At 39.7% G+C, this 26,860-nt stretch overlaps 3 protein-coding genes across 3 annotated transcripts; 1 reads left to right on the top strand and 2 right to left on the bottom strand.

The window, feature by feature from the left end:
* Window positions 1–2,154: 2,154 nt before the first annotated feature.
* On the bottom strand, window positions 2,155–8,531 carry LOC139942056 (la-related protein 6-like). The gene is made up of 2 exons (XM_071938740.1): window positions 8,236–8,531; window positions 2,155–7,669 (listed from the first exon to the last, which is right to left on the bottom strand). Exons 1-2 carry the CDS (start codon window positions 8,401–8,403, stop codon window positions 6,245–6,247), a joined length of 1,593 nt encoding a protein of 530 aa, XP_071794841.1. The 5' UTR covers window positions 8,404–8,531; the 3' UTR covers window positions 2,155–6,244.
* A 1,376-nt stretch (window positions 8,532–9,907) lies between these two features.
* LOC139942268 (dynactin subunit 3-like) lies at window positions 9,908–17,925 on the bottom strand. The gene is made up of 7 exons (XM_071939064.1): window positions 17,798–17,925; window positions 16,034–16,118; window positions 15,542–15,628; window positions 14,708–14,791; window positions 13,940–13,998; window positions 13,216–13,275; window positions 9,908–12,099 (listed from the first exon to the last, which is right to left on the bottom strand). The coding sequence occupies exons 1-7, from the start codon at window positions 17,906–17,908 to the stop codon at window positions 12,007–12,009; spliced, it is 579 nt and encodes a 192-aa protein (XP_071795165.1). The 5' UTR covers window positions 17,909–17,925; the 3' UTR covers window positions 9,908–12,006.
* A 2,304-nt stretch (window positions 17,926–20,229) lies between these two features.
* On the top strand, window positions 20,230–25,586 carry LOC139941886 (uncharacterized). Its single transcript, XM_071938533.1, has 4 exons — window positions 20,230–20,333; window positions 21,299–22,117; window positions 23,215–23,271; window positions 24,447–25,586. The coding sequence occupies exons 1-3, from the start codon at window positions 20,270–20,272 to the stop codon at window positions 23,250–23,252; spliced, it is 921 nt and encodes a 306-aa protein (XP_071794634.1). The 5' UTR covers window positions 20,230–20,269; the 3' UTR covers window positions 23,253–23,271; window positions 24,447–25,586.
* The last annotated feature ends 1,274 nt before the right edge of the window (window positions 25,587–26,860 follow it).

Below are 26,860 nucleotides of genomic sequence, written 5' to 3'. Positions count from 1 at the left end.
TCCCTTTATGTAGTTGGGAATCCATGGTCGCAGTAAAGAACCCTTGCAAATAACGTCCTCAAATCATCATCCACTGTCTTGGGACAAATGTTGCTGTCAGACTAGACTTAGTCTTGAAGTCAAGAAGGTAATTGGTAAGCGCGGTGTGTAGTTAAAGCGCGGTGTAGCTACGGGGACGATACACACACCCTCGATCCCAGTATGTGTGTGTGAGTCAGTCGCAATTAGAGCTGCCTTGCGCTACCTAGGACTGTTGCATGTGTAACATCGCACTGTGACTGTTGCATGAAAGGCAGACAAATAGGCAGCGCCTAACGTCTTGTCATCAAGTCTAGACTAGACTCTGCAGTGTGCATGATTAAATACAGTCAGGTCATATTTTCTGAAGTTTTCCTATCCTGCCACCCCTTTTTCATTTGTTACGTAACAATTTAGAATTTAATTTCCACAAAAGAGATATGCCTTTTGGTAAAAATGAGTGAAAAAGTGGTGGCAGAATAAACAGAAAATATTCCCATATTAGCTTTCAGGGTCTATCCCTAAGAGTAAGAAATACTTTCTCTTTCTTGTCACTAGACAGTGGATACTGGAAATGTACTGGCTAGACTCTAAAAGCCCCCCCCCCCCCCCCCCCCAAGGAATTGACCCGGATTCCAGACTCACCATGTAGGGGGCCTGACTCCTTTGAGGGTCAGGCTGACCAGGAAACTGATAAAAAAATGGGATTTTGACTTGAATTATCAGTTTGACACAGTTTTGGGTCAGTTTGACAAAGAATCTGTGTCAACTCTGATCTGGATGTTTTAACAGTGAATGATAAAAAATGACTAGCCTCCTGCTAAGTGAGTTTTACGCTACATACGAAGTGCGGACCTGAGAATAAAAGAAGTCCACATAACATAGGGACCTTTTAACACTATGTGGACTTACACACGTCCACACAGTGTTATTCACAGTGTTGAAGAATAGGAAAAGGAATGTCCACATAGCAACTGCAACACAGAGTTGTGGGTGTGTGTTTGGGGGGGGGGGAGGTTCTGATTCACCTTTTCTTGTTGATATTGATCAATCCAAAATGGCCGACAGGGCAACTGTTGACGTATCTCCAAGGGTTCTAAACATACACCAGTGGTTTCAAACTTTTTGTTAATGAATTCAAGATAAATGATGCATTCAAATAATATTTTACATACTATTTACAGGATACAAATTGTACAAATATTTGGGTTGGATGAACACATATAAAAGTAAAGTGTTTTTAAATGCACTAGGTTTAATAAAAAAAAGGTCAAAATAAAGCAATAGGAGCTATGCACATGACATCGTTTAACAGGGCCCCATTGGCTAGAGGTAATAAGGAGATTGTTCATGGGCCGTTCATGTGCGCCTGGCGCATGTAGCTGTACGTTTTCATTATTTTGTCCCCGTTTTACACCTAAGATGGCAGCGCAATGATGTTAAAGCATAAGGTCCAAAAACATTTGCTAAGCTTCACAGGCCTTGCAACATTTTTGGGGCTCAATGGAACATTGTGAATTCCCGCCAAAAACTCAAAGATCACAAAAACTACACTGTCGGAATGTTATATTAAACACTGTTGTGCCTTGCTGAAAATGAAAACAAATTTGACCTCCCCCTTGCATTTAGGCTACACAATATTTGTAGATTAAAACAAATAAATACAAATTTACAGACTCTTTTCAGGGTTTATACTGAACCCTTAAAGGAACACGTTGCCTTCGATCGGACGAGTTGGTCAAAACAAAAGCGTTTGTAACCGTTTTGTATATAATGCATATGGTTGGAAAGATGTTTTAAAAGTAGAATACAATGATCCACACAAGTTTGCCTCGAAATTGCGTGGTTTTCCTTTTACTTTGCGAACTAACACGGTCGGCCATTTATGGGAGTCAAAATTTTGACCCCCCATAAATGGCAAACGTGTTAGTCAACGAGGTAAAAGGAAAACCACGCAATTTCGAGGCATGTTTGTGTGGATCATTGTATTCTACTTTTACAACATCTTTCTACCCATATGCATTTTATAAAAAACGGTTACAAACGCTTTTCAAAGACCAACTCAACCGATCCAAGGCAACGTGTTCCTTTAAAACCCTTAAGTACCTCCCAAAAATACTCTCTTTTTTTTGGGGGGGGGGGGGGCAGGGATACCCAATAATTATGTTGTAAGGATATTTTAAATTCTATTTTCTGTACATAAATGAAAAGCATTTAGGCTATGCTTCTAATTTCTCTATTTCATCAAGTCGTCGCACGTAGCTGGCTTATTTCTACAGCACTACAGTACTTATTATATAACTTAACTGTATTGCTATTTGCTAGACCTTTGCAATCAAAACCCCAATTGTAACTTCCTATATACTACATGTATGTAAACACAATATGTACATGTGTGTCAGAAAGCTACATGTGCATAGTGTGTACAGCCTTGATTAAACTTTTACTTTCAACAATCTTATAGCGATAAATTATTCAAAGATCTCATAGTCATCATACATGTATCTAGTTTTCAGCCCATCTGCTATGTAGCCTTTCATTCAGGGCTTGAACTTGGGAAAGTCCACAAGATCGCAAGGCTTTTTGATAAAACATTTCGGCGAAATTTTCGCTGAACCCTAAATTTTGATTGCAAGGCCAGAATCAAGAGAAAATACAAGAAATACATGTACAAGAATCGAAATGAAACCACAGTTTACCATTAATGTATTCATGAACTAGAAAAAAATACTTTTTTTCTTTTACCCTTACACATATGTTTTTGAGCACTGTATTCTGTACTTTCCTGAATTCTGTGAAAAAAAATCCATCGGCATATTACCCAGGTGGGATTTGAACCCATGACCTTTGGAACTCTAGAGCAGTGTCTTACCAACTAGACCGCCAAGATTGCTCTGAAGCTAGAGTCGGTTAGAATCCTAACCGTAAAAAAAACAAAAAAAAAAAAACGGACAGGATGTGGACCAGCGAAACAGCTGGCTGACTATTGAAGTGACAAAATAAAAAAAAGGGGAGGGGTACACCATGCCACATAGCGAGCACCAAATGACACCATCGATGCTACCAAAAGTCAATTATACACATAATAAGTTTTTGAAGTATTTACATACGAACAAGCTGCATATTCCAGCTTACCATATCGAACAAAAATAATAACAACAATAATAAATTTACACCTTGCATTGAAACTCTGGGTTTATAGTGTACCAATAAAGAAAAAAGAACTACATCATGAATGAGGCAGGGGTGGGGGAGGTTGTGTTGGAAGCCAATTTGCCAATTGCCATTCTCTTCCCAGGGGTGTATGAAAGCCAGTTTGCCGATTGCCATTCCCTTTCCAGGGATGTTGTATGGAAGCCAGTGTTCTCAATAACTTACAAAAAGCTATGTACTACCACACTGCGCGTACATGTACGCTCAGCATTTTGTAAGCTTCATTTAAAGGCAGTGGACACTATTGGTAAATGTCAAAGACAAGTCTTCTCACTTGGTGTATCTCAACATACGCACAAAATAACAAACCTGTGAAAATTTGAGCTCAAACGGTCATCGAACTTGCGAGATAATAATGAAAGAAAAAACACCCCTGTCACACGAAGTTGTGTGCGTTTAGATGGTTGATTTCGAGACCTCAAGTTCTAAATCTGAGGTCTCGAAATCAAATTTGTGGAAAATTACTTCTTTCTCGAAAACTATGGCACTTCAGAGGGAGCCGTTTCTCACAATGTTTTATACTACCAACATCTCCCCATTACTCGTCACCAAGAAAGGTTTTACGCTAATAATTATTTTGAGTAATTACCAATAGTGTCCACTGCCTTTAAAGGATAATATGCAGTTCCTAATTTACCAATTTGAATGATTGACACTAAAAAAAACCTTCTGGGCACAATTTAAATTGCATTGTCATAAGTAAGGCAAAGTTGCCCCACTTTTTCACAATTTTTCATTCAATGCATATAAACAAGTGTGGCATTTAAAAAATAATTTAAATTATTGAATTAGATGGGATTTTTCACTGTCTCTCTCAAAAGCGTTAACAAAATTAGTACTAAACCTGTCCTTACAATCCAAAAAGTCACTCATAAAAATACGGCTAGATGTACATACAGTATGAGCATTTGTACACAATATATTATTTTGTTATGCCTGGAATTACACAGAGGTCATTGGAGGCAATGACCTCTGTTTTTCCCAAGTACTCCTCCTTTAAAAGTATCCCGTAGAGTTAAGTGCCCTTGTTAAATTAAAAATGGTCCAGTCTTGCCTTTTCCAAAGATGAAATTCCAGACCTTGATTTGTTTGTGTTTACATTTTGAACACTAACTATATATGTACAAGTACAGTAAGTACAGCTGTTATTATGTCAATGGAAATGTGGAAATGTCACCTACATTGTAAGTCCAATTCCACTGGGTTGCTAAAAGACAGTGGACACTATTGGTAATTGTCAAAGACCAGTCTTCTCACTTGGTGTATCTCAACATATGCATGAAATAACAAACCTGTGAAAATTTGAGCTCAATTGGTCGTCGAAGTTGCGAGATAATAATGAAAGAAAAAACACCCACCCCTGTCACACGAAGTTGTGTGCTTTCAGATGCTTGATTTTGAGACCTCAAATTCTAAATCTGAGGTCTCGAAATCAAAATTGCGGAAAATTACTTCTTTTCCAGAAAACTACGTCACTTCAGAGGGAGCCATTTCTCACAACGTTTTATACTATCAACCTCTCCCCATTACTCGTTACCAAGTAAGGTTTTATTCTTATATTTCTTTTGAGTAATTACCAATAGTGTCCACTGCCTTTAAGCAGCTCTATGAAATTGTTCTCTCTAATGAACTCAGATACCCTGAAATCCTACATTAAAACAAATAGTCATAAATATAAATACACTATAAAATAATATAAACAAAAATTTGAGAATCACACCTCTGTAGTCTGCATCCAACAACATAAACTATATACAAATAACCTTTGCCTGAAAGGGCATTGCAATTCATTTTACATAACGGACCAAAAAAACCCTCAAAAAAATGATTTCTTTGATTGGAAAGAATTCTATAAAAAAATCTACTTTGAACACAAAATATCATTTAATAAGTCAGTGAAAAGGTCACGGCCCAATTTCATAAAGCTGTGAACAAATGCCATTGCTAAGCAAGAAACGACTTGGGAACCAGTCACAGGAATGGTAAATGTACAGTACTTTGGCTGGTAACCCTATTTTTGCTAAGCAAGAGTTTTCTGTGTTAAGCAAGTTTTTGTGCTTCCTTACATGCTTTTTGCAAATCGGGCCCGGATTAAATGTTCTAAAATGTACAACCTTTGCAAACCTGTCATTTCTAAGCTATCCAATCTTTGATTTGTAGCTTGTGTACATCATTGTATGAGAGTGAAACCATGGATTTTAAATGCACCAGAGATAACGGGATGGAACAAAGGGTTTTTGTTGCGCCCATTTCAGAGGCTGGGCACTTCTATCGTTAAATCCCATTACATTGAATCCATGAAGGTGGATAGGTCTGTGATATGTGTATTGATAAACATGCCTCAAAAACCCAATTGTAACAAATATAGTACCAGGCATACGTTTTGGCTCTGGAAAAAAGTAGCCTACATTTTATTGGAACAAGGGTTTCAACATGTCATGAAATTGGGCCAAGCGGCATCCCTATGAAAGGAGGTTAATAAGTTTCATTTGTAATTGTTATACCTCTGTAACAAACTGTGAAGTTTGATTGGTCGAGAACCAATCATGTGACGTGCAACAAAAACGCATGTTACATGGCTCGACGGGCCGGGTAACATGAAAAGTGATGTACACCGGTGTACATCACCTTGATTGTTCCTAGCATTGGTCGATTTCCAGTGCTGTATACGAAACAACCGCGGGTTCGAGGGAATTGTTTCTTGTTCGTCTGCTTATTAAACAATGAATAGACCGTCGTGATAATGTTTGAAGATGACAACAGAACTTCGAAAAGAGGAATAACAATTAAACAAAGGTACAACAAAATAATTGTTGCACGCTGTGACTGGGGTCCATGGATTTTGTACACCCTCAAGGGGAAACGGCACCCGAGGCGAACGGGTGCCGTTTTCCCCATCAGGTGTACAAAACGCCATGGAACCCATCACAGCATGCAACAATTGTATACTGAAAACATTCCATCTAAAATCACTGATTATCTAATCAGAGAATGTTAATTTTATTTGTTGGGATCAGTTCCTAGGGATACCGCGCCCTCTACCTACAGAGAATCCTTTGGTACCGTCTGGACCTGCAGGCAATCTCACTAATGACTCTAGCTCATTAGCGTGGGTTAAGCTCCTTCGAGCCATTAAGGGGCTACCCACTGGACTTGCCTCAGATGATGCCGCAAGAAGTTTACGACGCTGCACCCAAGGACTTGATGTATTACTGTGATCCGACAAACTATCATACATTTTGCGACCCAACTCTGGGCTAGCTCTTGGGCTATTCCTTGGGCTATTACGAGAATTAGCGAGTGGCGATCGGCCGACTTTCCTCTGTTGTCGAGGGCTACCATGAGGACTTGGGTTGGGACTTCCTTTGGGTGTGTTGCTCGGGCTAAGATGGACCGGGCTCTTACCTAGGGGGACAATGACGGGCTTGCTGATGTGCCTGCGGCTTGGTAAAGGGGAATTCTCTACATCGGAGGAGCTGGGTGTACCTGGGGTCTCTACACGGTCTGCAGCCAGTTCATCAATCCTGGCATTCTTCTTTTTCCGTTGACGTTTCTTTTTCTTGGCTGAGTCTCCACCTTCGCCACCGTCAGAGCCTGTCAGGTCGCCACCTTGTGACGGAGAGAGTCCCTCAGTACTCCTGCGATTATTGCTTTGTTGGTGAGACTCTTTATCTTTGATTTTCTCTTTTCTCTTCTCCTTTGATAGTACTGTCACGACCATCCCAGTGCGCCAGTTGTCCTTATCGCTCATTTGCTTGGCAGCCTTCAGGGCGGCCTGTCCAGTTTCAAACTCCACCAGAGCGCAGACTTTATTACGGACTTCACTGTGCCTCTCTATGTGCTTACGGACATCCTGTGGGAAAGCTTTACCAGGGCGTAGGATTCTCACCAAAGAAATGTCACCGCAATGCTTGAACAGCTCAGCAATGCTTTCAATAGATGGGTTTTCTGTGGGTAGATTAACCACCACGACTGTTCTTGATGGAGTGGTCTCATCGTAGTCTGGTAGAGGGGCCTTCCGCTTCACTTTGGTTCCCTCATCGTTAACCTCCAACGTTGTTGAGCTCTGAAGGCTATGCCGTACAGTTCTCCAATCCTTAGTCAGGCTCTTGACCTTCTTAAACGATGTGATAAGTTTAAGACTGACATAGCCCTCTTTATTTCGCCGCACATGCTTTAACAAGAATGCATCTTTGGTGATATTGGCATCGGAGAAATAAAACTCTACCTGTTTGATGATCTTGGCCTGTAGGGCTTCATCAGGGGGCGTCCATTCTCTCTCTCCCGTACTCTCCACTCCTCCGTCATCGGATTTACTTGCCTTCTTGATGGGTGTGTCAGCATCTTCACTGAGGGAGCTGTTGCTGGAATTGTCAGCAGACTCAGGATAGGCATCTTCACCGGTAGGTTCTTGCTCGGGTGGTCTGGAAATTTGAACCTACAGTTAGGTGTAAACCAAAACGACAACAAGTTGAAATACATGTATATGCATGAAATAATAAGAGTTTCATAAACTTTTAGGTAACAATTTTGATTTGATGGTTTTGTTTTACTCAAGGGAGATATTCCTTTTGCTGGTAAAATGGTAAAAATAAGTGCAAAAGTGGTAGCACTGTAGCAAGATGATGGATACAGAATCAGATCAGGATAACTTTCCGTATGGCGCCACCACCTTTTCACTCATTTTAACAAAAAGGGATATCTCATTGAGGTAAATTAGATACTATATTATTTCATATCGAATGAAAAAGTGGTGGCACCATGCGGAAACTTTTGCTCAGATCAGAATGAGAAAATGAAATTATTCCAAGTAAAAAAGGCAGCACTTCCAGTCACTCTTCTCTTGTTGAAATTGAATAAAAAAGATGAAGATGTTGACAGACAAATTAAAATTCACTACTAACTGGACAACTAGTTTAGTACTTGGTACTTCCCTAAGCTAGGAGCCAATCAGGAGTATTTAATTTAATATTTGATGTGATTTTGATGTCAATATTTATTTACCAATGGACATGATGGAGGGCTACTGCGTGCGGTTGATACTGAACTAGCAGTAGGCGATAAAGACCCGATTTCCGACACCGATACCGGCTTTTCGATCACCAGATGCTCCGACATTACCGGGCTGCATGAGCCGTTCTCAGTCGTTTCCAATGCCGCAGATTCGCTCATTATGTCCCAGGAGTTGGACTGATGTCTCCAAAACCTCTGGACGAACTACTCCACGCAACTGAAACCGAGGAGGGAATGTCGAAATTTCACCCGAATCCGCACCCTTCCGTGTAGTTGACGAGAGGCACGAGGGGTAGCAAAATAGCACATAAACAGAAATGGTTCCCGACCGTTAATACGCCACAAACCACCGCACAAAACTCACTGGTTCTCGCTATCTCTTGATGCAGATTTTGTTCATCGAGAAACGAAAGCGAAATCATTCTTTGAAGTGAGAAAAAGCGCCCCCACCCCACAGTCGCATATCTTATTTATTACTTTATTATTACTAAATTTTAAGGCCCACGTGTCCTTTACCAAGAAAGTTAGCGGAAGTTCCGGGTGAACCACCGGGCGTTGATGATTCAACCACGTGGGGCATTTCACAAGAATAACTGGCTAAAATGATGAGTTGTTTTGGAATGTACGGGGAGGTGGGGGGGGGGGGGGGGTGGGAGATGACGAAATAAACCCTACGTTTACTTTTCATAACAACCGAAACAAAACCATACGTTTTACATTTTAGTGTGATTCCATTAATAAACCCTACGTTTACTTTTCATAACAACCGAAACAAAACCATACGTTTATTCCATTAATATTTCCTGGAAACATCTGCAGATAACCAATCAACTTGGAGAGTAACTGACAAATTACATTTACAAAAACTGTCCCCTGCAAAATAACGCGTTACGGCGCCCAGAGGGGGCGGGTATTACTTTACGAGGGGGTTCAAGTTGGGAAGTTGGGAAAATGCCATGGACAAATTGTTTCAAACGGCTGACATAAACGAAACAATTCCTAACTTTTCTGAGGGTAAACAAATATATCAGAAACAGGTTAGGGGTGTCGGAAGCTTGGGGTGTGAGCATTTTAAGAACAAGCAAATTTTAGGTCAATCAAGCAAGATATGCAGTCACAACTAAATGACTACACACTTGCTCTACTACTATGGCCCAAGAGTAATAATAATTTGTACAGAGCCCAATTTCATAGAGCTGCTAAGCACAAAAAATTTGCTTAGCATGAATTTTTTCCTTGATAAAAACAGGATTATCTACCGAATTTCCACTTGATTTTCAGGATTAGAAAAAACAGCTGAATACCAGTACCAAGCAATATGCAACGAATAGAAATTCAGATGGTGATCCTGTTTTTATCAAGGAAGAAATCTCATGCTAAGCAAATTTTGTGCTTAGCAGCTCTATGAAATTGGGCCCAGGTGTGAACTTTGTACCAATCTCTTCTTGCGCATATCTGGACCAAGGTGAGAATTGAATAAAAGCAGTGAACTGTATAATAAAAGATTAGCCTTTTCTAAAGTGCGTCCAATCCTGTAATCAGATGATGGTCACTCCTTTATAAAAAGGTCATACAGATTGAAGCAGTAAACTGATAGTGATGGATGGGCTTGACACACAGTGACAATAAACTCAGAAAGAAATCCATGTTTAAGGACACCAAATTACTGATTCAACAGTAAATGCATATTTTAATTTTCGCATTAAAAAAATAACACGGTGCGGGAAAAAATAAGTTAAGAAACTGACCGATGCATTTTAGTAAGTATTTCAACGACATCATGTTTCACCCCTAATGAATGATTTATATGTCAGGTCTGGATTTTTGTATTTGAGAAACAGGTCAACTCGTACCCAAGTCAACTCGTACCCAAGTCAACTCGTACCCAAGTCAACTCGTACCCAAAATATTGTACCCAAGTCAACTCGTACCAAAGTCAACTCGTACATTTTAACAAATATACTGTTCCACTTTTTCCAACCAAAACACTTTGCGTAAATTCTTATTATCTTTTTCCGAATAAAAAAACCCAAAAAATTCATTCTAACAAGCCTATATTAAAAAAAAGTTCTCTGATTAATTTTCCCCACCGATAGGGCCTAAGTAAAAAAAAAACTGCAACATGAAAAAAAAACAAGAAAACAAAATCATTGCAACAATGAATAGCTAAATGTATGATTAACAATATAAATAAATAAATTAAACTACAATATTTATCAGGACGAGTAAAAGAAAATTGTAAACATTTATTTGGGTGCGAGTTGACTTGGGTACGTGTTGACTCAGGTACGAGTTGACTTGGGTACGAGTTGACTTGGGTACGAGTTGACTTGGGTACGAGATGACCCAAATTCTTTGAGAGGGCTAAGGTCATTTTCATTTTAAATAGGGTACATGTACTTGGAAAATCTGAAAGTATATTTGAAACTTTTGAAGGGGCACCAAAAGGCCAAGACCAGGGCAACAAAGACCATGGCCTCTGTAATTCCAGATGCAAATTATTTGATTTCTTGGCAATCAAAACATTTTGTCAGGAGTTGGTACATGTAAATTGTTTTGGTTTGACCTGAAGAGTTTTTATATTAATTAATATTTTATGTATTTAATTAGTTTGTTTGCTCCTTTAAACCTCTGCATTGCATTAACTTCTGTTTGATAAAACTGCTGGCTGCTATAAATAAAAAATAAGTGGGGAAATTAATGTTCAAAGCAAAAAGAAATACCCCCAAATAGCTACACGTAAATGCACAAAAGGAGTCCCAATGACTTATGCAAATTTTTTATCTCCAATAAAAAGTAATAAAATAAATTAAAGTAAAATGATTGAATTAGTTTTTTTAACCTAACCCCAATGTCCATTGACCCTTTCGAGCTACGTTTATGCAACTGTCACCTACTTACTTCCAAACGGCATTTATTATAATATTGCACTTTAAAACTTTAAAAATGACCCTCCACTTAAAAGAAAATTCTTAAAAGTTTGTAAAGATTTTTGAAAAGAGGCCTTGTTGAAGTCAAACCCAAGTTAGCAGAAAGTAAATTTTCAAGGAATAAACAATAAAGACAAACGACTGGGTACCATTTTAAATTAAAGTCAGTGGACACTATTGGTAATTGTCAAAGACTAGCCTTCACAGTTGGTGTATCTGAACATATGTAAAAAATAACAAACCAGTGAAAATTTGAGCTCAATCGGTCATCGAACTTGCGAGATAATAATGTAAGAAAAAAAAAACCTTGCCACACAAAGTTTTGTGTGTTTAGATGGTTGATTTCGAGACCTCAAGTTCTAAATCTGAGGTCTCGAAATCAAATTCGTGGAAAATTACTTCTTTCTCGAAAACTATGGGCACTTCAGAGAGAGCCGTTTCGCACAATGTTTTATACCATCAACCTCTCCCCATTACTCGTCACCAAGAAAGGTTTTGTGCCAATAATTATTTTGAGTAATTACCAATAGTGTCCACTGCCTTTAACCATGGGTTGAACAAAAGTAGGGTTTGAAGCTGTGACATCCAGATCAACATACCAGAGCTCTACCAGCTGAGCTATCTTATGTTGGTGGTATCCCTATTTTGTAAATTTCTTTGTTCAAGGGTGCCTGTTAGATGCCATTCAACCTGTATTTGCCATTTAACCAGGGATCACACCCAAGTGTACGATACAACCTGGGAAACTAACCAAAACAAACATCGATTCGGAAAAAAAAGTAATGATGACATGCTGGAAGTTTTCTTAAAGTCCTAGTAAAAGGAGAGACTTCTAGTACTCGTTTGGCTCCCGTACTTTAGCAGCTATCTCATAGCGTGTCATCACTGCATCCCATTGTACAAACTGCTGTGACAGCAACAAGACCTGATATAGACAAGTTAAGGTCAAAGGGCATGTAGAGGTCACCAAATACCTGACAGTGGGATACTTTAGAACGCTAGGTGGCAGCAGACTTACCAGGTAAATGTTCATTGTTTACACAGTTCTTAGCATGCGCACATTTCCGAGTACACTGGACTTACCTGGTAAGTCTGCTGCCACCTAGCATCCCAAAAGTTCTCAATTCAGAGGTGAAAGAACAGAAAGGTCCAAGACTTGGCTCCAAAGTGGCTCTTTAAGAGGTAGACTAAAATAATTACTTTTACACCTTTTGGTTATCGCTGGAAATTTGGAGGAGATTTAGCAAACAGTGTCCTCAATGCTTGGGGAGTAGATAAAATAGCTAGTCGTGTTAGGACATTAATCTTTTTCCATGATGCGCTGCAGATATAACCTCTTGGTGGGAAAACTGTACAGGCACTCTTAATTGCCTTGTGACAAATTTGAGGCCTTCCTGTAAATGATTTGGCTAAATCTTGCTAAAATGTGAGCTTTGAAACTTAAAGCCATTATACACTTTCGGCAAACAGTATTGTCCAAGTCCCACACTTCTGTCCAAGTGTATCACAACTTCTATATAAAATAACAAACCTGTGAAAATTTAGGCTCAATCGGTCATCGGAGTCCGGTGAAAATAATGGGAAAACCCACTCTTGTTTCCGCGCGTTTTGCCGTGTCATGACATGTGTTTAAAATAAATCCGTAATTCTCGCTAACGAGAATTTATATTGTTTTAATGTTTTCTCAATAAGTAAAGCATTTCATGGAACAATATTTCAAGAGAAGTCTTTCACCATTACCTTCAGTAAACCCTGTAAATTATTTGTAAATCTGTGAACTTTTGTTTGTTTTTCTGTACCGAAAGTGTATAATGGCTTTAAATGATTTTGGGTTGAACAAAGAAAAATTGACTAGAGCGGGATTTGAACCAATGACCTCCGGTTTAACGTGCCGGCGCTCTACCAACTGAGCTATCTAGCCCAATGTGGGTGGTCTCCAAATTTTGTCAATAAAAAGCAAGATATTAAGTTGAGCAAGAGTTTTCATGATCATGAACTAGCTTCAAAACAAATATTTTGTCTGATTATTTTGAAAGGATACAATGTTGTTATAGGATTCCAGAAGTTGCTTGGTCTCCTGACTCTGCTGGTCGGCACGCTCCTAGAGAATAACAAGATAACATGATAATCATAAGCAGAGACAAGGTTTGGAAAATTGCTCCATCGTGAAAATGAGATCTGAAAAACTGAAATGTTATGGTTCCTGGGGAGGTAGATCTTTCCACATTAATACCCCTAATCTTTGGAATAGCCTTCTTCAAAACATTCGCTCTGTTCCATCACTCACTTCTTTCTCAAACTTCCCTCAAACCCGCATCATGATAGTTGCCTACACATTAATTTTGCTTTCTTTCTGTAAATTGTTGAGCCTTATAAAGCGCCTACTTGTTAGGTGAAAATGTTTCTATATACAAAAGTATATTCCTGAAAATCAGAAGACATAAAAAGCTCCTTTTTATCAGCAAGCAGACAAAGGGTGCGTTCGTTTAGCTTCCCTGGGTCTACCCCTCGGTGCTTACTCGGGTGAGCCCCTGACAAGAGCTAATCGAACGATAACACTCGCCCTCTCGTGGTGACGGCATGCATCTCAGGTCACCCCCAAGTGACCCACTCCAGGGCAGGGCACTGGGGGTTGACCCAGGTGAGCTCCGTCAAAGCTATTCGAACGTACCGGGGCAGACCGGGGTTACCCAGGGAAGCTAAACGAACGCACCCATTATAAATTGAGGTTTGTGTGAAGCAATTTGAGTTAAAGACACACTTACCTGTTGGCCAAGTTGTATCACGGTCAGAGGTTGTAGCTTCTCCTGAACAGCTGGCGCTCCTAGAGAAAAACAATCAATTAAAATTACTGTTATGAAAACACAAGGGTGAGAGTCAGTCCTGACAAAAAAGTCTGAAACTGGGATGCAGATCTTAGGAGGTATATTGAGATTTTGGCATTTCCACCTTTTGATAAACTCCTGGAGTTCTAGATTCCAAGGAGCTTTTGGGAACAGAATCCTCAGTGCTAGAGAAGTAGATCATAGAGCAGGATTTATTTTATCTGGAGAAAAACACGTCAATTGTTCAGGACTAGCCTGCGGAGGATAGTTAATTACAAACTGAACAACTTCAGAGCAATTTTGCTTGCAGACTAAAGATGGCATGAAACCACACCCGGCTGTTCCATTGTGCAGCTTGCACCAACTGCCCAACTGCGATACGTGTCATTTTGTCAGTACAAAGAGGGTCATAAGTAACTGGCAATTATGCTAGGTAATGACGTGTCATGGCCGAGCGGTTAAGAGCACCAGATTCAAGCTCTAGTGTTTGATCAGCAGAGTGTAGGTTCGAATCCCAGTCGCAACACTTGCTACATAAAATTGGGGAGGTAGTGCTTTCTGCTCTACCGGCCAGGCTTCGGACTGATGATACCCAAGCCTACATCCGTATCGACTGTAAAAGGGGTAACCCTGTTTCAGCCCTAGGAGTAGGTGGCATATCACACTAACTTCAACTCAACATTGTCAATCATAAAATCATAAAATTACCTTTGGTATGTTGGCTATCTAGTACATCGGTCATCCCTTTCATTTTCTCCAGTAGTACAGCGAGACTTTTCAGCTGATCCTCTTCTGCACATAAATAACAGAATTCTTTTACTTTGAAATATTAATGTTGGTTCATATTCAAAGGTAGGGTCATTAATCAGTAAATACTCCAAAAATGAATTACCGTTAGAAATTACTCGTAGAGAAGGACTGCAGCTGTTGCTAGTATAAACCATTTCGTGAAAGGACTCCCTTTGAAGTATTTCCCTTTTGAAGTAAAATATTTTGGATAATTTTTCTTCCCCCCAGGACATTTGGATTTGAGAACTGATTCATCAGAGGGTTGGTGTCCATTCACGAATGCCTTCACCTTCACCAGGGCCCAATTTAAATAGAACTGCTTAAGCAGTAAATACTGATTCAGAAATAAGCAGGGTACCAGTCACAAATTGTACTTGTGACATACCAATTGTGTTTGCAGGTTACCTTATTCTGGTCAAGCACAATTTTGTTGTGCTTAGCTAATTTTTTGTGTGCTTAAGCAGCAGGCCTGGAATTTCATCTTTAAAAGGGCAATGTCATTTTCATTTTGAGAAGGACACTTCCCTTTGAAAATCTTTAAGGACGCGGGAAGCTTTTCAAGGGGCACCAAGGCCAAGAATAGGGCAACGGAGGCCTTTGCCCCTGTGAAAATCCAGACCCGAAGCAGCTCTATGAATATGGGCCGGCTCTCTAGCTCTTAGCAAATTGTTTAATTCACTAATTCACGTAGTACACATTGCTGACAGTTTGTTTTCTAGCAACTTGGATCACAACAAAATTAGGCCAACCCACCAGCTAAAATGATGTCTGCTTTAGCATTTTCAGTCAGCACCAACTTGCTGACAGCTTCAGGAGTAAGGTTACTGTTCAATTCATCAGCTGCAAAAGGAAGAATACAAAAGGAAAAATACTATTTTTAATACTACAAACTAACATTCTTTATCTCGGACGCAAATTTCCATCTATAAAATAATAAAACCAAACATGATACTTTGCAAAATGTGACCCAGTTTATTTAAATTTGATAATGTAAATGCAATTCAGATACATTTATAAATATTTTCAAATTTCAAATTTGGCCCTGGTCTTGGCTTTAGTCTCCTCTTCAGAAGCTTTTCAAAGAATTTTTTTTTTCCAGTGTAGGCCTACCCTTTTCAAAACGAAAGTAGCATTGCCCTTTAAAGATAAAACTCTAGGCCTCCCCTCTGCAAACAAAGTTAACTTTTCTATACATATTTTCATTGTACCCCAAACTGCCCCCGTTCATTTCTTGGTTGTGCATACTTATTTTCCACAGTGCCTGGATACGTTCCTTTCCCGTAGCCAGACCGGATAGAGATTGCTTTACACTACTCAGGGAATCCACAACCTAAAAATAAAGAGACAAAAACATCAAGAATTATTAAATATGAATTTGTTGCTAGTTAGGCATGGTTATTTTTTTTCATGAAAAAATGTGTCTGACCCATTGTGGCACATTTTTATTATTATTAAGCCTCAATCAATTTAATGAGACCTGTGAAGTGATGCTCGGTTGGAAAAGTTTCCGTATGGCGCCACCACTTTTTCATTCGATATGAAACATGAAATAATATAGCATAAACTAATGTAATTAGAAATTTACCTCAATGATTAATGGATGAGAGATGAGATATCACTGATTGATATCCCTTTTTGTTAGACCCAGTAACTGGGGCACTGTACTCCTTTTAAAACAATTTTTGACTTCATCTGTCGTACTAGCGCCCCAGGGAACGGCACAGGATTTTAACAAATACCCTGTTTTTCGCGACACCCAGCCACAAAAAATGCCTCAAAATGAAAAAAAAAAAAAAAAAAATAGCTCAAAAATCGCCTACTCTATTCTCGATACGTCTAGGATGTAACATCAGGCATTTAATTGTACTCACGATCATTTTTTTAAACTCCAAATCGATGATTTTTAACTCCACATCGTGGAGCGATTGACAAGTCTGCAATTTTCGGATGTGTATGATAACGAAACATGGCGTCGCGGTGTATAGATCAGGTGGTAGTCGCATCACGTGTCTTCGGTTTGCTGGTGACGCGTTGTGGGTGGATGTCCATCAACGGCTGTTTAATGCTACACTTGTTACAGGCGTTGCAGCGAATGCTATACATTGTACACTGGGATGGGTACAGGCGCTGCAGCTAGCGAGTGCCCACGTGCGTTCAATCATGAGCAACGTAACTTACACGGTGCCGGGTTGTTGGAAAATTATCAGAAAGGGGGTGAAAGGTTCTCAGAAAGGGAATATTGTCTGAAAGAGGGGGATGAAGTCTGCTGGTCTGGATTTTTCTGGTCATCGCCCCCCCCCCCCCAAAAAAAAAAAAAAAAAAAAAAAAGGGGAAAAAAGATGATAAATAAATAAAAACCGCTGTACTTCATCTAGGCCTACGATTTTTGTGCATGGTTAAATTGAGGGTACCGTTCCAGCAAATCCTGGTATGTATCTGTATTGAACGCCATTTTTTTCTACAGTGACACTGGCAGCACTAAACATTATAAGAAGCAATTTAACCATGCACAAAAATCGTAGGCCTAGATGAAGTACAGCGGTTTTTATTTATTTATCATCTTTTTTCCCCTTTTTTTTCGTTTTTTTTTTTTTTTTTTTTTGGGGGGGGGGCGATGTTAAAATTCTGTGCCGTTCCCTGGGGCGCTAGTACGACAGATGAAGTCAAAAATTGTTTTAAAAGGAGTACAGCGCCCCAGTTACTGGGTCTACCTTTTTGTATAAATTTGTGAAAAAGTGGTGGCGCCATACGAAAAGTTATCTTGCCTGAAAACTTCCGTCAACGAACAGAGAACATCCCTTACCCTTAGATCTGAGAATGAGCGGTTGAGAGACAAGACGGCTTGCTCCTTGCCTTTGTTACGCCCCCAACTTGATAATCGTCCCAACTATAGTTGGGACTTCGGTTTCGACATGAGTCTCTGCTCTCTGACTTTTCTCATATCATTAATTAACACGATTAGATCAAAATAAAAACTTTCACAATTTCCATTTTAATCACTGATTTTACCTTAAGTGTGCTTGATTCGCTATTAACACTGCTGTCTTTACTGTAGATAAGCTCTTCAAGGATTTGTATTCGTGTGTCCAACACTTTCAAGACATCCGAGGTGGTCGCCATTTTGCAGTGTTGTTGTTCATTCATCATCCGCGCCCCTCTCAACAGAGGGCGCTGTTTGCTTCAACGCGTTGTGTACCGAAAAATCCTTGTCAGCAGATCAGGTGTCGCATTATGTCCTCTATCACTATCCGGAGGACATTATTGCATATGCAATAATGTGTGCCGGACGGTTTTGCATATGCAATCGTGTCCGCCCGGACGCTGCTGCATAATGCAATTGTGTCCGCCCGGACACATTTTCATATGCAGTTGTGTCCGCCCTCGTGCAAAACCGTCCGTGCAGTAAATTAAACGCCCTTGGTCGACGGAACACGATTGCCGTTTCTTTTACAAGCTAGCTAAGTGCATGTAAAGAATAATTTTTTATATGACAGGGAAATGCTCGGCCGTGGGGTATTCACTGCAATCATAAAAATACGAGAATATTCATGCTGCATTACGTACGAGTTCAGTGCATGCACGCTCGCTCACGCGCGCACAGCCCCGGACACGATTGCATATGCAAAAAAGTGTCTGGAGCGGACAGTATTGCGTGGCGGACACAATTGCATCTGACACCGGCCTGCCTGACGATGTTATGACTGGTTACATTATCAATATAAACCACAAGGGACATTGTCTTTTTTTAGCAACAATTGCACGTGTACAATGTGTCACCGTCCTGCTTGTTTTTGCTTAGCAGGAAATTGATAGGCAATTTTTTTCTTTCTGTTTAGCAGCTCTATGAAATTTGGCCCTGGCACTGGTAATGGAGTTATCGGTGGGTTCGAATCCCTGACATGTCATGACACGTGTGTTCTTGCGGATGCTTTGCTCTTCTCCACCCACGAAAACCCATGGAAAATCATGCGGAGGTAAAGACTGATTTTGAAGAAGGAGCAACATGGCCGGCAGCCCAGAGGTGGATTTCACAAAGGTGGTCCTAACTTAGGACTAGTCCTAGGCAATGCTAAGAGATAGGACCAGTCACAAGTTAGGATGGGTTACTGGTCCTATAACTTAGGACCAGTCCTCTCTCTTAGCATTGCCTAGGACTAATCCTAGTAAGTTAGGACTACCTTTGTGAAATCCACCCCTGGGCTTTATACTCAACAAGGAGCTGAGAAAAATTAATTGAATGTGATCGGCCTGGTGATGACAGGAGAACTAAGCACATTGATACGTTATTGTAAAAATAGATGTAATAGGGCCTAGTCAATAGTCATTATTAAACTTTCTTCAAAAGGTCAGACAACTTACTAATTTTGAAAATAGTTATTCATTGGAAATTGTCAATGACCAGTCTTCTCACTTGGTGTATCTCAACAGAGATGCATATGTTGAGATACAGCAAGTGAGAAGACTGGTCTTTGACAATATTACCAATATTGTCCAGTGTCTTTAAAACCATGTAAACTATTATTTCACAAGGTTTTAATATAATAATATAAAAAGGAAATTTATATTGCGCATGTATCCACCCAATAAGGTGCTCAAAGCGCATGAAAAGAAGAAAACAGAAAACAGAAACAAATCAACAGAAGGAAGAGGGAACATCGGGAAAACAAAAGAAATAAACTACTGAAAAGCTGTTTGAAACAAATGAAATATCTGCATGAAATCTCCTTTGAGCTACCGGTAGGCCTACACGGTTGACCATCAATCAAGTTTGAATTCCTCATTAAAAGACAATAAATTAAATAGTATCGAATTAAGTAGCTAATAACACGAATAAAAATATATTTCAAAAAGTTTAAACGATATCTGCATGAAATCTCCTCATCCTAGAGCTACCTGTACAAGTTGACCACCAATTATTTTATAATCCTCTATTAAAAGACAATTTATGTAGATCCCTTAAAGCAAGCAATATGGTTCAAGAGTAGAACATACTGCATGTCTCAATTAATGACATTATTTGGGCAGATGAAGAGCTCTCTTTGTAGTCGGTACCATCATTAGACGGAGGGGTGTCACATACAAATGTATTTTCTTTTTGCAAAACATGATAGGCCCATTATTGCGCGTTGAAACTGAACATGAAACAAAGTAACACCCAAAAACCTTATTAATTTGTATCAATCAAAATATCAGTCCCTAAATCTAAAAATGAAAAGTAAATGATCCAAACAAGTAAAATAAACCATAATCAGACAATTGTTCACCCCACACATTCGAACACCCCTAACATAGAAATACACTGTGCGAGAAACGACTCAGTTGTGAAAGCCCGTCACATTAATATGGATTATTTAAAATCCGTTATTTGGAATCACATGTAAAATTATTTGGTCTATAATGTCTATAAAAACCCAACAATTTCAAACTCAAAATCAGAACCATTTCTGATTTCTCTGCGATCATCCATCCCCGATTGAAACCATGGGTGCGGTTTTCCTCCTGGTCATGTTGGTTGCCACATCATCTGTATCTGCACATGTATTCTGTGAGTAAAATTAATAAGACACTTAATTTTTTTCTCGGGTGCCCGTCAGAAGTATTACATCCTTTACTGCCAAGGTTGTTATCGTAAACTTGGGTGTGATCCCTGCATACACGTTAGTTAACAGTTTTATAGCGTCAGACTGTTACCCCACTGCCAATATAGGGCTATGTTTGATAGCTCAGTCGGTAGACTTTTTAGAAAATCATTTAAATTTAACCTAGCCAGTTTCCCTTGTGGTTTATAGTCATCTGGAAATAGAATTTTTTTTCTTTCAAACATAAGAGTATATGCTGACGAACAATAAAACATTTGTTTTAGTAATTGTTTGTCACGATTTATATGTCTAAAAAATATATAAAGTTGTTTGGGGGGCTGACTCCGCCTACCCCTTTTGTGACGTCAATCGAGGCAGACTTTGCCTGCAATGCGTATGGTAAACACACATGCAAAGTACATGTACGTCCAAGTCGTGAGTTTGTACATTTCTAAAAGTGTTTTTCTGCATTCAGCAGCAATACACCTGGTCGGCATTGCCGGAAAAAAAACAAAATTTCTTTTTTTTGAAACGTACAAACTCACGAATTGGTCCGTACATGTACTTTGCAATTGTGTTTACTCTACGCATTACAGGCAAAGTCTGCCTCGATTGACGTCACGAACAGCGCCCTCTCGGGTCGGGGTCTACTCTTAAATTTGTAAATAACTTAATAACTGATTTTTTTAAAACCTTAGTTAACTTTTTATTCACATTCCACTCATCATAACACATATATTAGTGACAAAAGCTTTATTTTGAAAAAATACCACTTCCAGGTGACTTTAAAGTTAAAATAGGCATTTATTATCTTTATCAAAGAAGAACAAGCTTTGGTGCCCTTGCCCCTTTAATAAATGAAGCATATACAGGCTTGATAAACAAAACAGTAAACAAACCAGTCTTTTCCGTTTTCTCTTTCACTTTGAAGATTTTGACCATGACGTGGTTCCGGGTGATGGGGAATTCCGGGATGAATCTACCCGTAAAATTGGAAGGGGCCAGGCATTGAATACCAGTGACTGCATGAACGTCTCACCCATTCCAGACGACTTACGGGCCGAGATACCACTCGACAATTTCTACCAGAAGTACACCCATGCCTACGGCATCCCTATAGTGTCGTCCAATCAGCCAAATGATGATGCTCTCACCCGCGCCTGTTACGTGGTACGTTTCATGCTGGCCGATCGAAAAGATGTCCGAGACTCCATGTTTGATTCTTACGGGCGAGTCGGTGTGATCGGATACCGTGAGAAAACCTTAGACATCCCTGAGCATAGCTACTTGCCGTCTTGGTGGAACGATCGAGCAAGAGGTCTTGGAGGTACCCCGTCCAGACCCATCGCTACGGATGGTGAAGAGAACATCCTCTGTTGGGACTTCTGGAAGGATCGGTGGTTTGAGGAAGACGTTTTAGTCCACGAATTCGCGCATTCAATCCATCTTGTTGCCATGAGAAAAGTGGATCTGACATTCGACGCTAGACTGAAGGCGGCCTGGAACGAAGCAAAAGCAGCCGGTCTTTGGCTGAACACCTACGCCATCACGCGATATGAGGAGTATTTTGCGGAAGGAATTCAGTCCTACTACAACTGTCAGACCCATCGGGATTTCGTCGATCGCATACATAATGGTATATCCAACCGAAATGCTTTGTCTGAATACGACCCCAAGCTGTTTAGCCTGATCGAGGAAGTATTCCCCTGCAAAAAAGTTCTCATCAATAGGTGTGAGGAGAATAATAAAGGTAGGTTTGAAGAGAAGAAGAGATGGTTAAGAAGAAGTAGATGACGAAGAAAAGAAGACTGAAGAAGCCACAGGGTTGGGAAAAGGGGACAGACCATTGGGAGGGCTGCGAAGAAAAAACACGCAAGCCCAGAACATAGGTCATATTATTACATCGTTCCCTCAACTTTTTTTTAATAACAATTCGTTCCTCACAATAATTTGTGGCTCCCTCGAAATCACTTCATTCGTCTCGAATCATCATTTGGATTGTTGCAGCGAACTATTTCGAGGGAACAAAGCATTATTTCGAGGAAACACTGGTTTTTTTTTAGGAATCGCATTTTTTTTTCACATTTCGAGGAAACCAAAACATGAATGGAGGGTATGAACAAGGGAACAACATAATTTGTAATTGTTTGTTACCTGTTAATGTTTTTGATTTGCGTGTTAGAGAGGTTCCGTGGTTTCACGGTTTTCATTTCGACATTGTTTATATCGCAAACAAATACCCTCCAGTGAAGTTTTGTTTTAGAGAGACTTGCAAACGTCATGTCATGTTTACAATGGAATGGGATAACCGCACCAGCTGAAGTTTCCTCCGCTTATCTCCAGAGAATCATTTAACATTTACAAAGTGATTATTAGTGATTTATCTTGAGTTAAAGACACTGGACACTAACTGTCAAAGACCAGTGTTCTCACTTGATTTATCTCAGCATATGCATAAAATAACAAACCTGTGAAAACTTGAGCTCAATTGGTCGTCGAAGTTGCAAGATAATAATGAAAGACAACACCCTTGTCACACGAAGCTGTGTGCTTAGATGGTTGATTTCGAGACCTCAAATTCTAAATCTGAGGTCTCGAAATCAAATTCGTGGAAAATTACTTCCTTCTCGAAAACTATGTCACTTCAGAGAGAGAGAGCCATTTCTTACAATGTTTATAATATCAACCTTTCCCCATTACTTATTACCAAGTAAGGTTTTATGCTAATAACTATTTTTGAGTAATTACCAATAGTGTCCACTGCCTTAATGACCTGACGTTTCGACCCCTATAGCAGAGTCACACTCTAATGAAATTTGTGAATTTTTCGCTCTCTCTCACACACAGAGCTTACTACAGGTCATGAGCTAATGATGGACTGCTAAACAAGTCTAGCCGATAGAGGTAAGTATCGCCAGTCGTTATAGGACCCTTTGCATATGACGTCACACTCTCAAAGAAGCACCCCTTACTGAGGCATAGGGTGCGTTCGTTTAGCTTCCCCGGGTCGACCCCGGTGTGTGACGTTTTTTGTTTCCAGGACGAACGTGTGCAGATAATAACCCACGTTCGTCCTGAAAAAAACACCCCCTGCCACACACCGGGGTCGACCCAGGGAAGCTAAACGAACGCACCCATAGTAGCGCCCGCTACGAGGAGACCAAGTGACTGTTCTACTTTAAGCTTTCCTGTAGCGTTTCGGGTTATACATATTGTGTCTATCAGCCAATTTTGAAGATGGCGGACACCTTTATGGAGTTCACTGTCCGGGTGTATACACTGACAGATTTAAGCGATTAGTAACATAGTGAAATTGTAATGTGTCCACTTATTATAACAACCCCTTAAACCAGGATTCTGCTCTTTGGTTGGTTTAGAGATGCGGCGTCTATAAATGTCTTACCCTTTACCAAAAGTCTAAGATTTTGACGAAACGCCACCGCGTTTTACACTCGGCAAAAACAGGCCCTTTAGCAACAAATGAACTATATATGCACCCATGGAAAACAAATAAGCCCCAAACATGAATCGTACTGTGCACAGTATAATACCAAAGTAAAAGTCCGCCAGCGGGCTATAGGCGATGTACCCACCAGTGCTCATATCCAACTGATACAGCTGCAGCTTCTTTGCGTCTTTGATGAACATTATTCGGGGAGTTATAAAACAACGTCTGCTCTTACTCGTGCTGTGTTAAAAACCATGAGCCATTTTGAGATATTGTGAAGACATTTACCTTCGATAACACTATGGTGTGGGTAAATTTCTCTGTATACACATACACCAAACAGTGCGACTCCTATAGCGGCCACCATACCTCAAAGGGGCTAATGGCGTTCTGTTTCCTGAGCCTTGGCAGACAGTAGGCTACTTGAAGCAGTCAATATTTGGGTCAAGATCTTACTGTTTCTCAATTTTCGTAGTTGCGCTACTTGAAGCAGTCAATATTTGAGTCAAGATCTTACTGTTTCTCAATTTTCGTAGTTGCCACTCTCCTTTTTATACTTGCATCAGATTGAACGCAATGTATTGTAAGAAGTATGTGCAGATAAAAAACGTTTTCTTTTGTCCCAATCCAGAACCAGCTGACTCTATTGTCAACTACGCATCACGTGAGAAGATGTGCAATGACGTCACCATTATGTCTACACTATTTACTGTTTTTTGGTGAAGGGTATCTTTAAGAAATATTGAATTAAAAAGGGAGATATACCTTCGGTAGTTACTCCCAAAATTAATGGTCATAACAACTGACTTGGTAGATGATAATGTATACAATTTTGAAAATGAATTACGTCCAAAGGAATTGTGGTTTTAGAGCGAGGGATTTGAAAACATTTCAATCTGAGAGCAAGTTCGAGTGTGCACAATGGTTAACTAAAGGTTGATTATTTTGACTCGAACCCAGGCTGGTCGACCATTGGTTGACTACTGTGATCGACCATTTGGAACCAGCCTCGAGCCCATGGTTTCTTCACTGGTCCCAACAGCATGTTCCATTCTAACATGTGTTAAGCGCAGAGGGGAACCAGTGACACTTTAGCGAAAAGGTGGAAGGTTGGCTAGACTACCAAACGAGTCGTTCGGGTGAGTACGTCACTGCGCATGTGCGTTGCTAGTCTGTGGTCGACCACTGGTGGACTAAATGTGCGCACTCGAACTTGCTCTGAGAAACACGGACTATTCTTCACATTATTCAGACTACCGTCCAGATTTTCAGCAAAAATGCTACCACCAAAAGAAAGTAATTTATTTCCACAAGTTATTGTACACTCATCTGCATTCATAGAGGATTAAAACTATCGAAGTATAGACCTATCTCGTTCCTATGAAGAGAGAATGAAATAAAACTCATTTAGAAGATTCGTACTTTCGTGACTGGTCAGGGTCGCTCAAAACATGCTCAAACTACAATTTATGAAAGTTGTCACAGCGAGCTGCAAACATGCATGCCGCCCAGATTTCGCTTCGTTTGTCCAGCTCAAATCACTTTTAGTTATCTTTGAAAATAATAACGAATATAAATCCAGCAATTAATTCAAGTACTTCCAATTCATTTTTGGCTTCTACCAATTACCGGGGGTAATTTGAAAATACACTTAAATAAGCAGCTATAACTGTAGCTATTTGGGATAAAAGCAGACGTGTTTAGCGGTAATTTTAGTTGTTTGGTTCAGCTTATTATCTTGTTCATGGCGTTGGTGTTAAATTAATAATATATTGGCGTCATTTTGTGTCTTTAATAAATTTTAAGTCTCAAACATTCGGATGGTTTTCCTCTTTTGTTTGTGTTTTGTGTTTTCAAATTGCATATCCAACGGTCAAAAACTAATAACCCCCCCAAAGAGACACATTTAAAAAAAAAAGCTTCAGTTGTTTAGCTTTCCATGCCTGAGAAGCATTAACCATCGTGGTGCCTCCTCTATTTAAAGAGCAGTTTCCCAATATTTTCAATTTACAACATACCTTAAAGGTACCGGACACTATTGGTAATTACGAGCATCGGAGAGCTGTTGATAGTATAAAACATTGTGAGAAACGGCTCCCTCTGTAGTAACGTCATTTTCGAGAAAGAAGTATAAACTTTTATACGAATTTAATTTCGATACCTCAGAATTAAGATTTGAGGTTTCGAAATCAAGAATCATAAAGCACACAACTTCGCGTGGCCAGTGTGTTTTTTCCATTAATATCTCGCAACTTTGACGACCAATTCCACAGGTTTTTCATTATGTGCTTGTGTTGATTACCAAAGTTGTCCAGTGTCTTTAAGTGCAAACTGTAAACATTTATATATTATCGTCAGCGGTTTCACGAAGTAGCACTCACTGCTATACCAGCAAAAAACAAACAACACAGCATTTTGTATTGATTTTTGAAACTAGGTCAGCGCGCGCGCGCTCACACAACTTGCGTGCTACTTCGTGAAAACGTTTTTACCACACTTGACTCGAGTGCGTGCCATGCATCCAACGGTAAACAGAGGTTCGGGTGCTACTTCGTGAAAACAAAAAATGCCACCGTTTGTGTCAAAATTGAAAACACTAATTAGCTTAATTAAAAAAGTAAAGCTGTCTGAGCTTCGAAACATTATGGAATTATAGGTGTTCGTGCATTATCAGCACGTAGAGTGCTACTTCGTGTAAACGCTGACGTTATGTTCAATCTTACCAATGTTAGGCACACCATTTAAAACATAATTATTTTTTTGAAACACGTGACGTCATAACTCAATGTCAACAATATCGGTTATGATAATAATACAAAGATAAATAAATTTATATGGGACACTTATCCCCCTAACCCGATCAAGGTAACTAATTGCGGGGTGCTCAATGCGAATACCCGGTCTGATATTAATAATATACGACTTCATGGAACTTTTGTTTTGCATTTCAGAATCAGTTAGCTAAGAAATAAATAAGACATACTTATGACTATAAATGTTACCATAATTTTAGCATAACTCATGACCTCATGCCAATTAAGTCTC

The sequence above is a fragment of the Asterias amurensis genome, chromosome 9 (genome assembly GCF_032118995.1).
Source record: "Asterias amurensis chromosome 9, ASM3211899v1".
In the NCBI taxonomy this organism is placed as follows: Eukaryota; Metazoa; Echinodermata; class Asteroidea; order Forcipulatida; family Asteriidae; genus Asterias; species Asterias amurensis.
This window is presented reverse-complemented; position numbering and strand designations above follow the sequence as displayed.

Coding starts and splice junctions, on each gene's coding strand:
- LOC139942056 (XM_071938740.1), bottom strand. CDS start 8,403: ATGAGCGAATCTGCGGCATTGGAAACGACTGAGAACGGCTCATGCAGC. Junction 7,670..8,235: donor GCCCTCCATCATGTCCATTG/GTAAATAAATAT, acceptor ACCTAACTGTAG/GTTCAAATTTCCAGACCACC.
- LOC139942268 (XM_071939064.1), bottom strand. CDS start 17,908: ATGGCGACCACCTCGGATGTCTTGAAAGTGTTGGACACACGAATACAA. Junction 14,792..15,541: donor AGCAGACATCATTTTAGCTG/GTGGGTTGGCCT, acceptor ATTTATGTGCAG/AAGAGGATCAGCTGAAAAGT. Junction 13,276..13,939: donor TGATACAACTTGGCCAACAG/GTAAGTGTGTCT, acceptor GTTATTCTCTAG/GAGCGTGCCGACCAGCAGAG.
- LOC139941886 (XM_071938533.1), top strand. CDS start 20,270: ATGGGTGCGGTTTTCCTCCTGGTCATGTTGGTTGCCACATCATCTGTA. Junction 20,334..21,298: donor TGTATCTGCACATGTATTCT/GTGAGTAAAATT, acceptor TTCACTTTGAAG/ATTTTGACCATGACGTGGTT. Junction 22,118..23,214: donor GTGTGAGGAGAATAATAAAG/GTAGGTTTGAAG, acceptor TCTCACACACAG/AGCTTACTACAGGTCATGAG.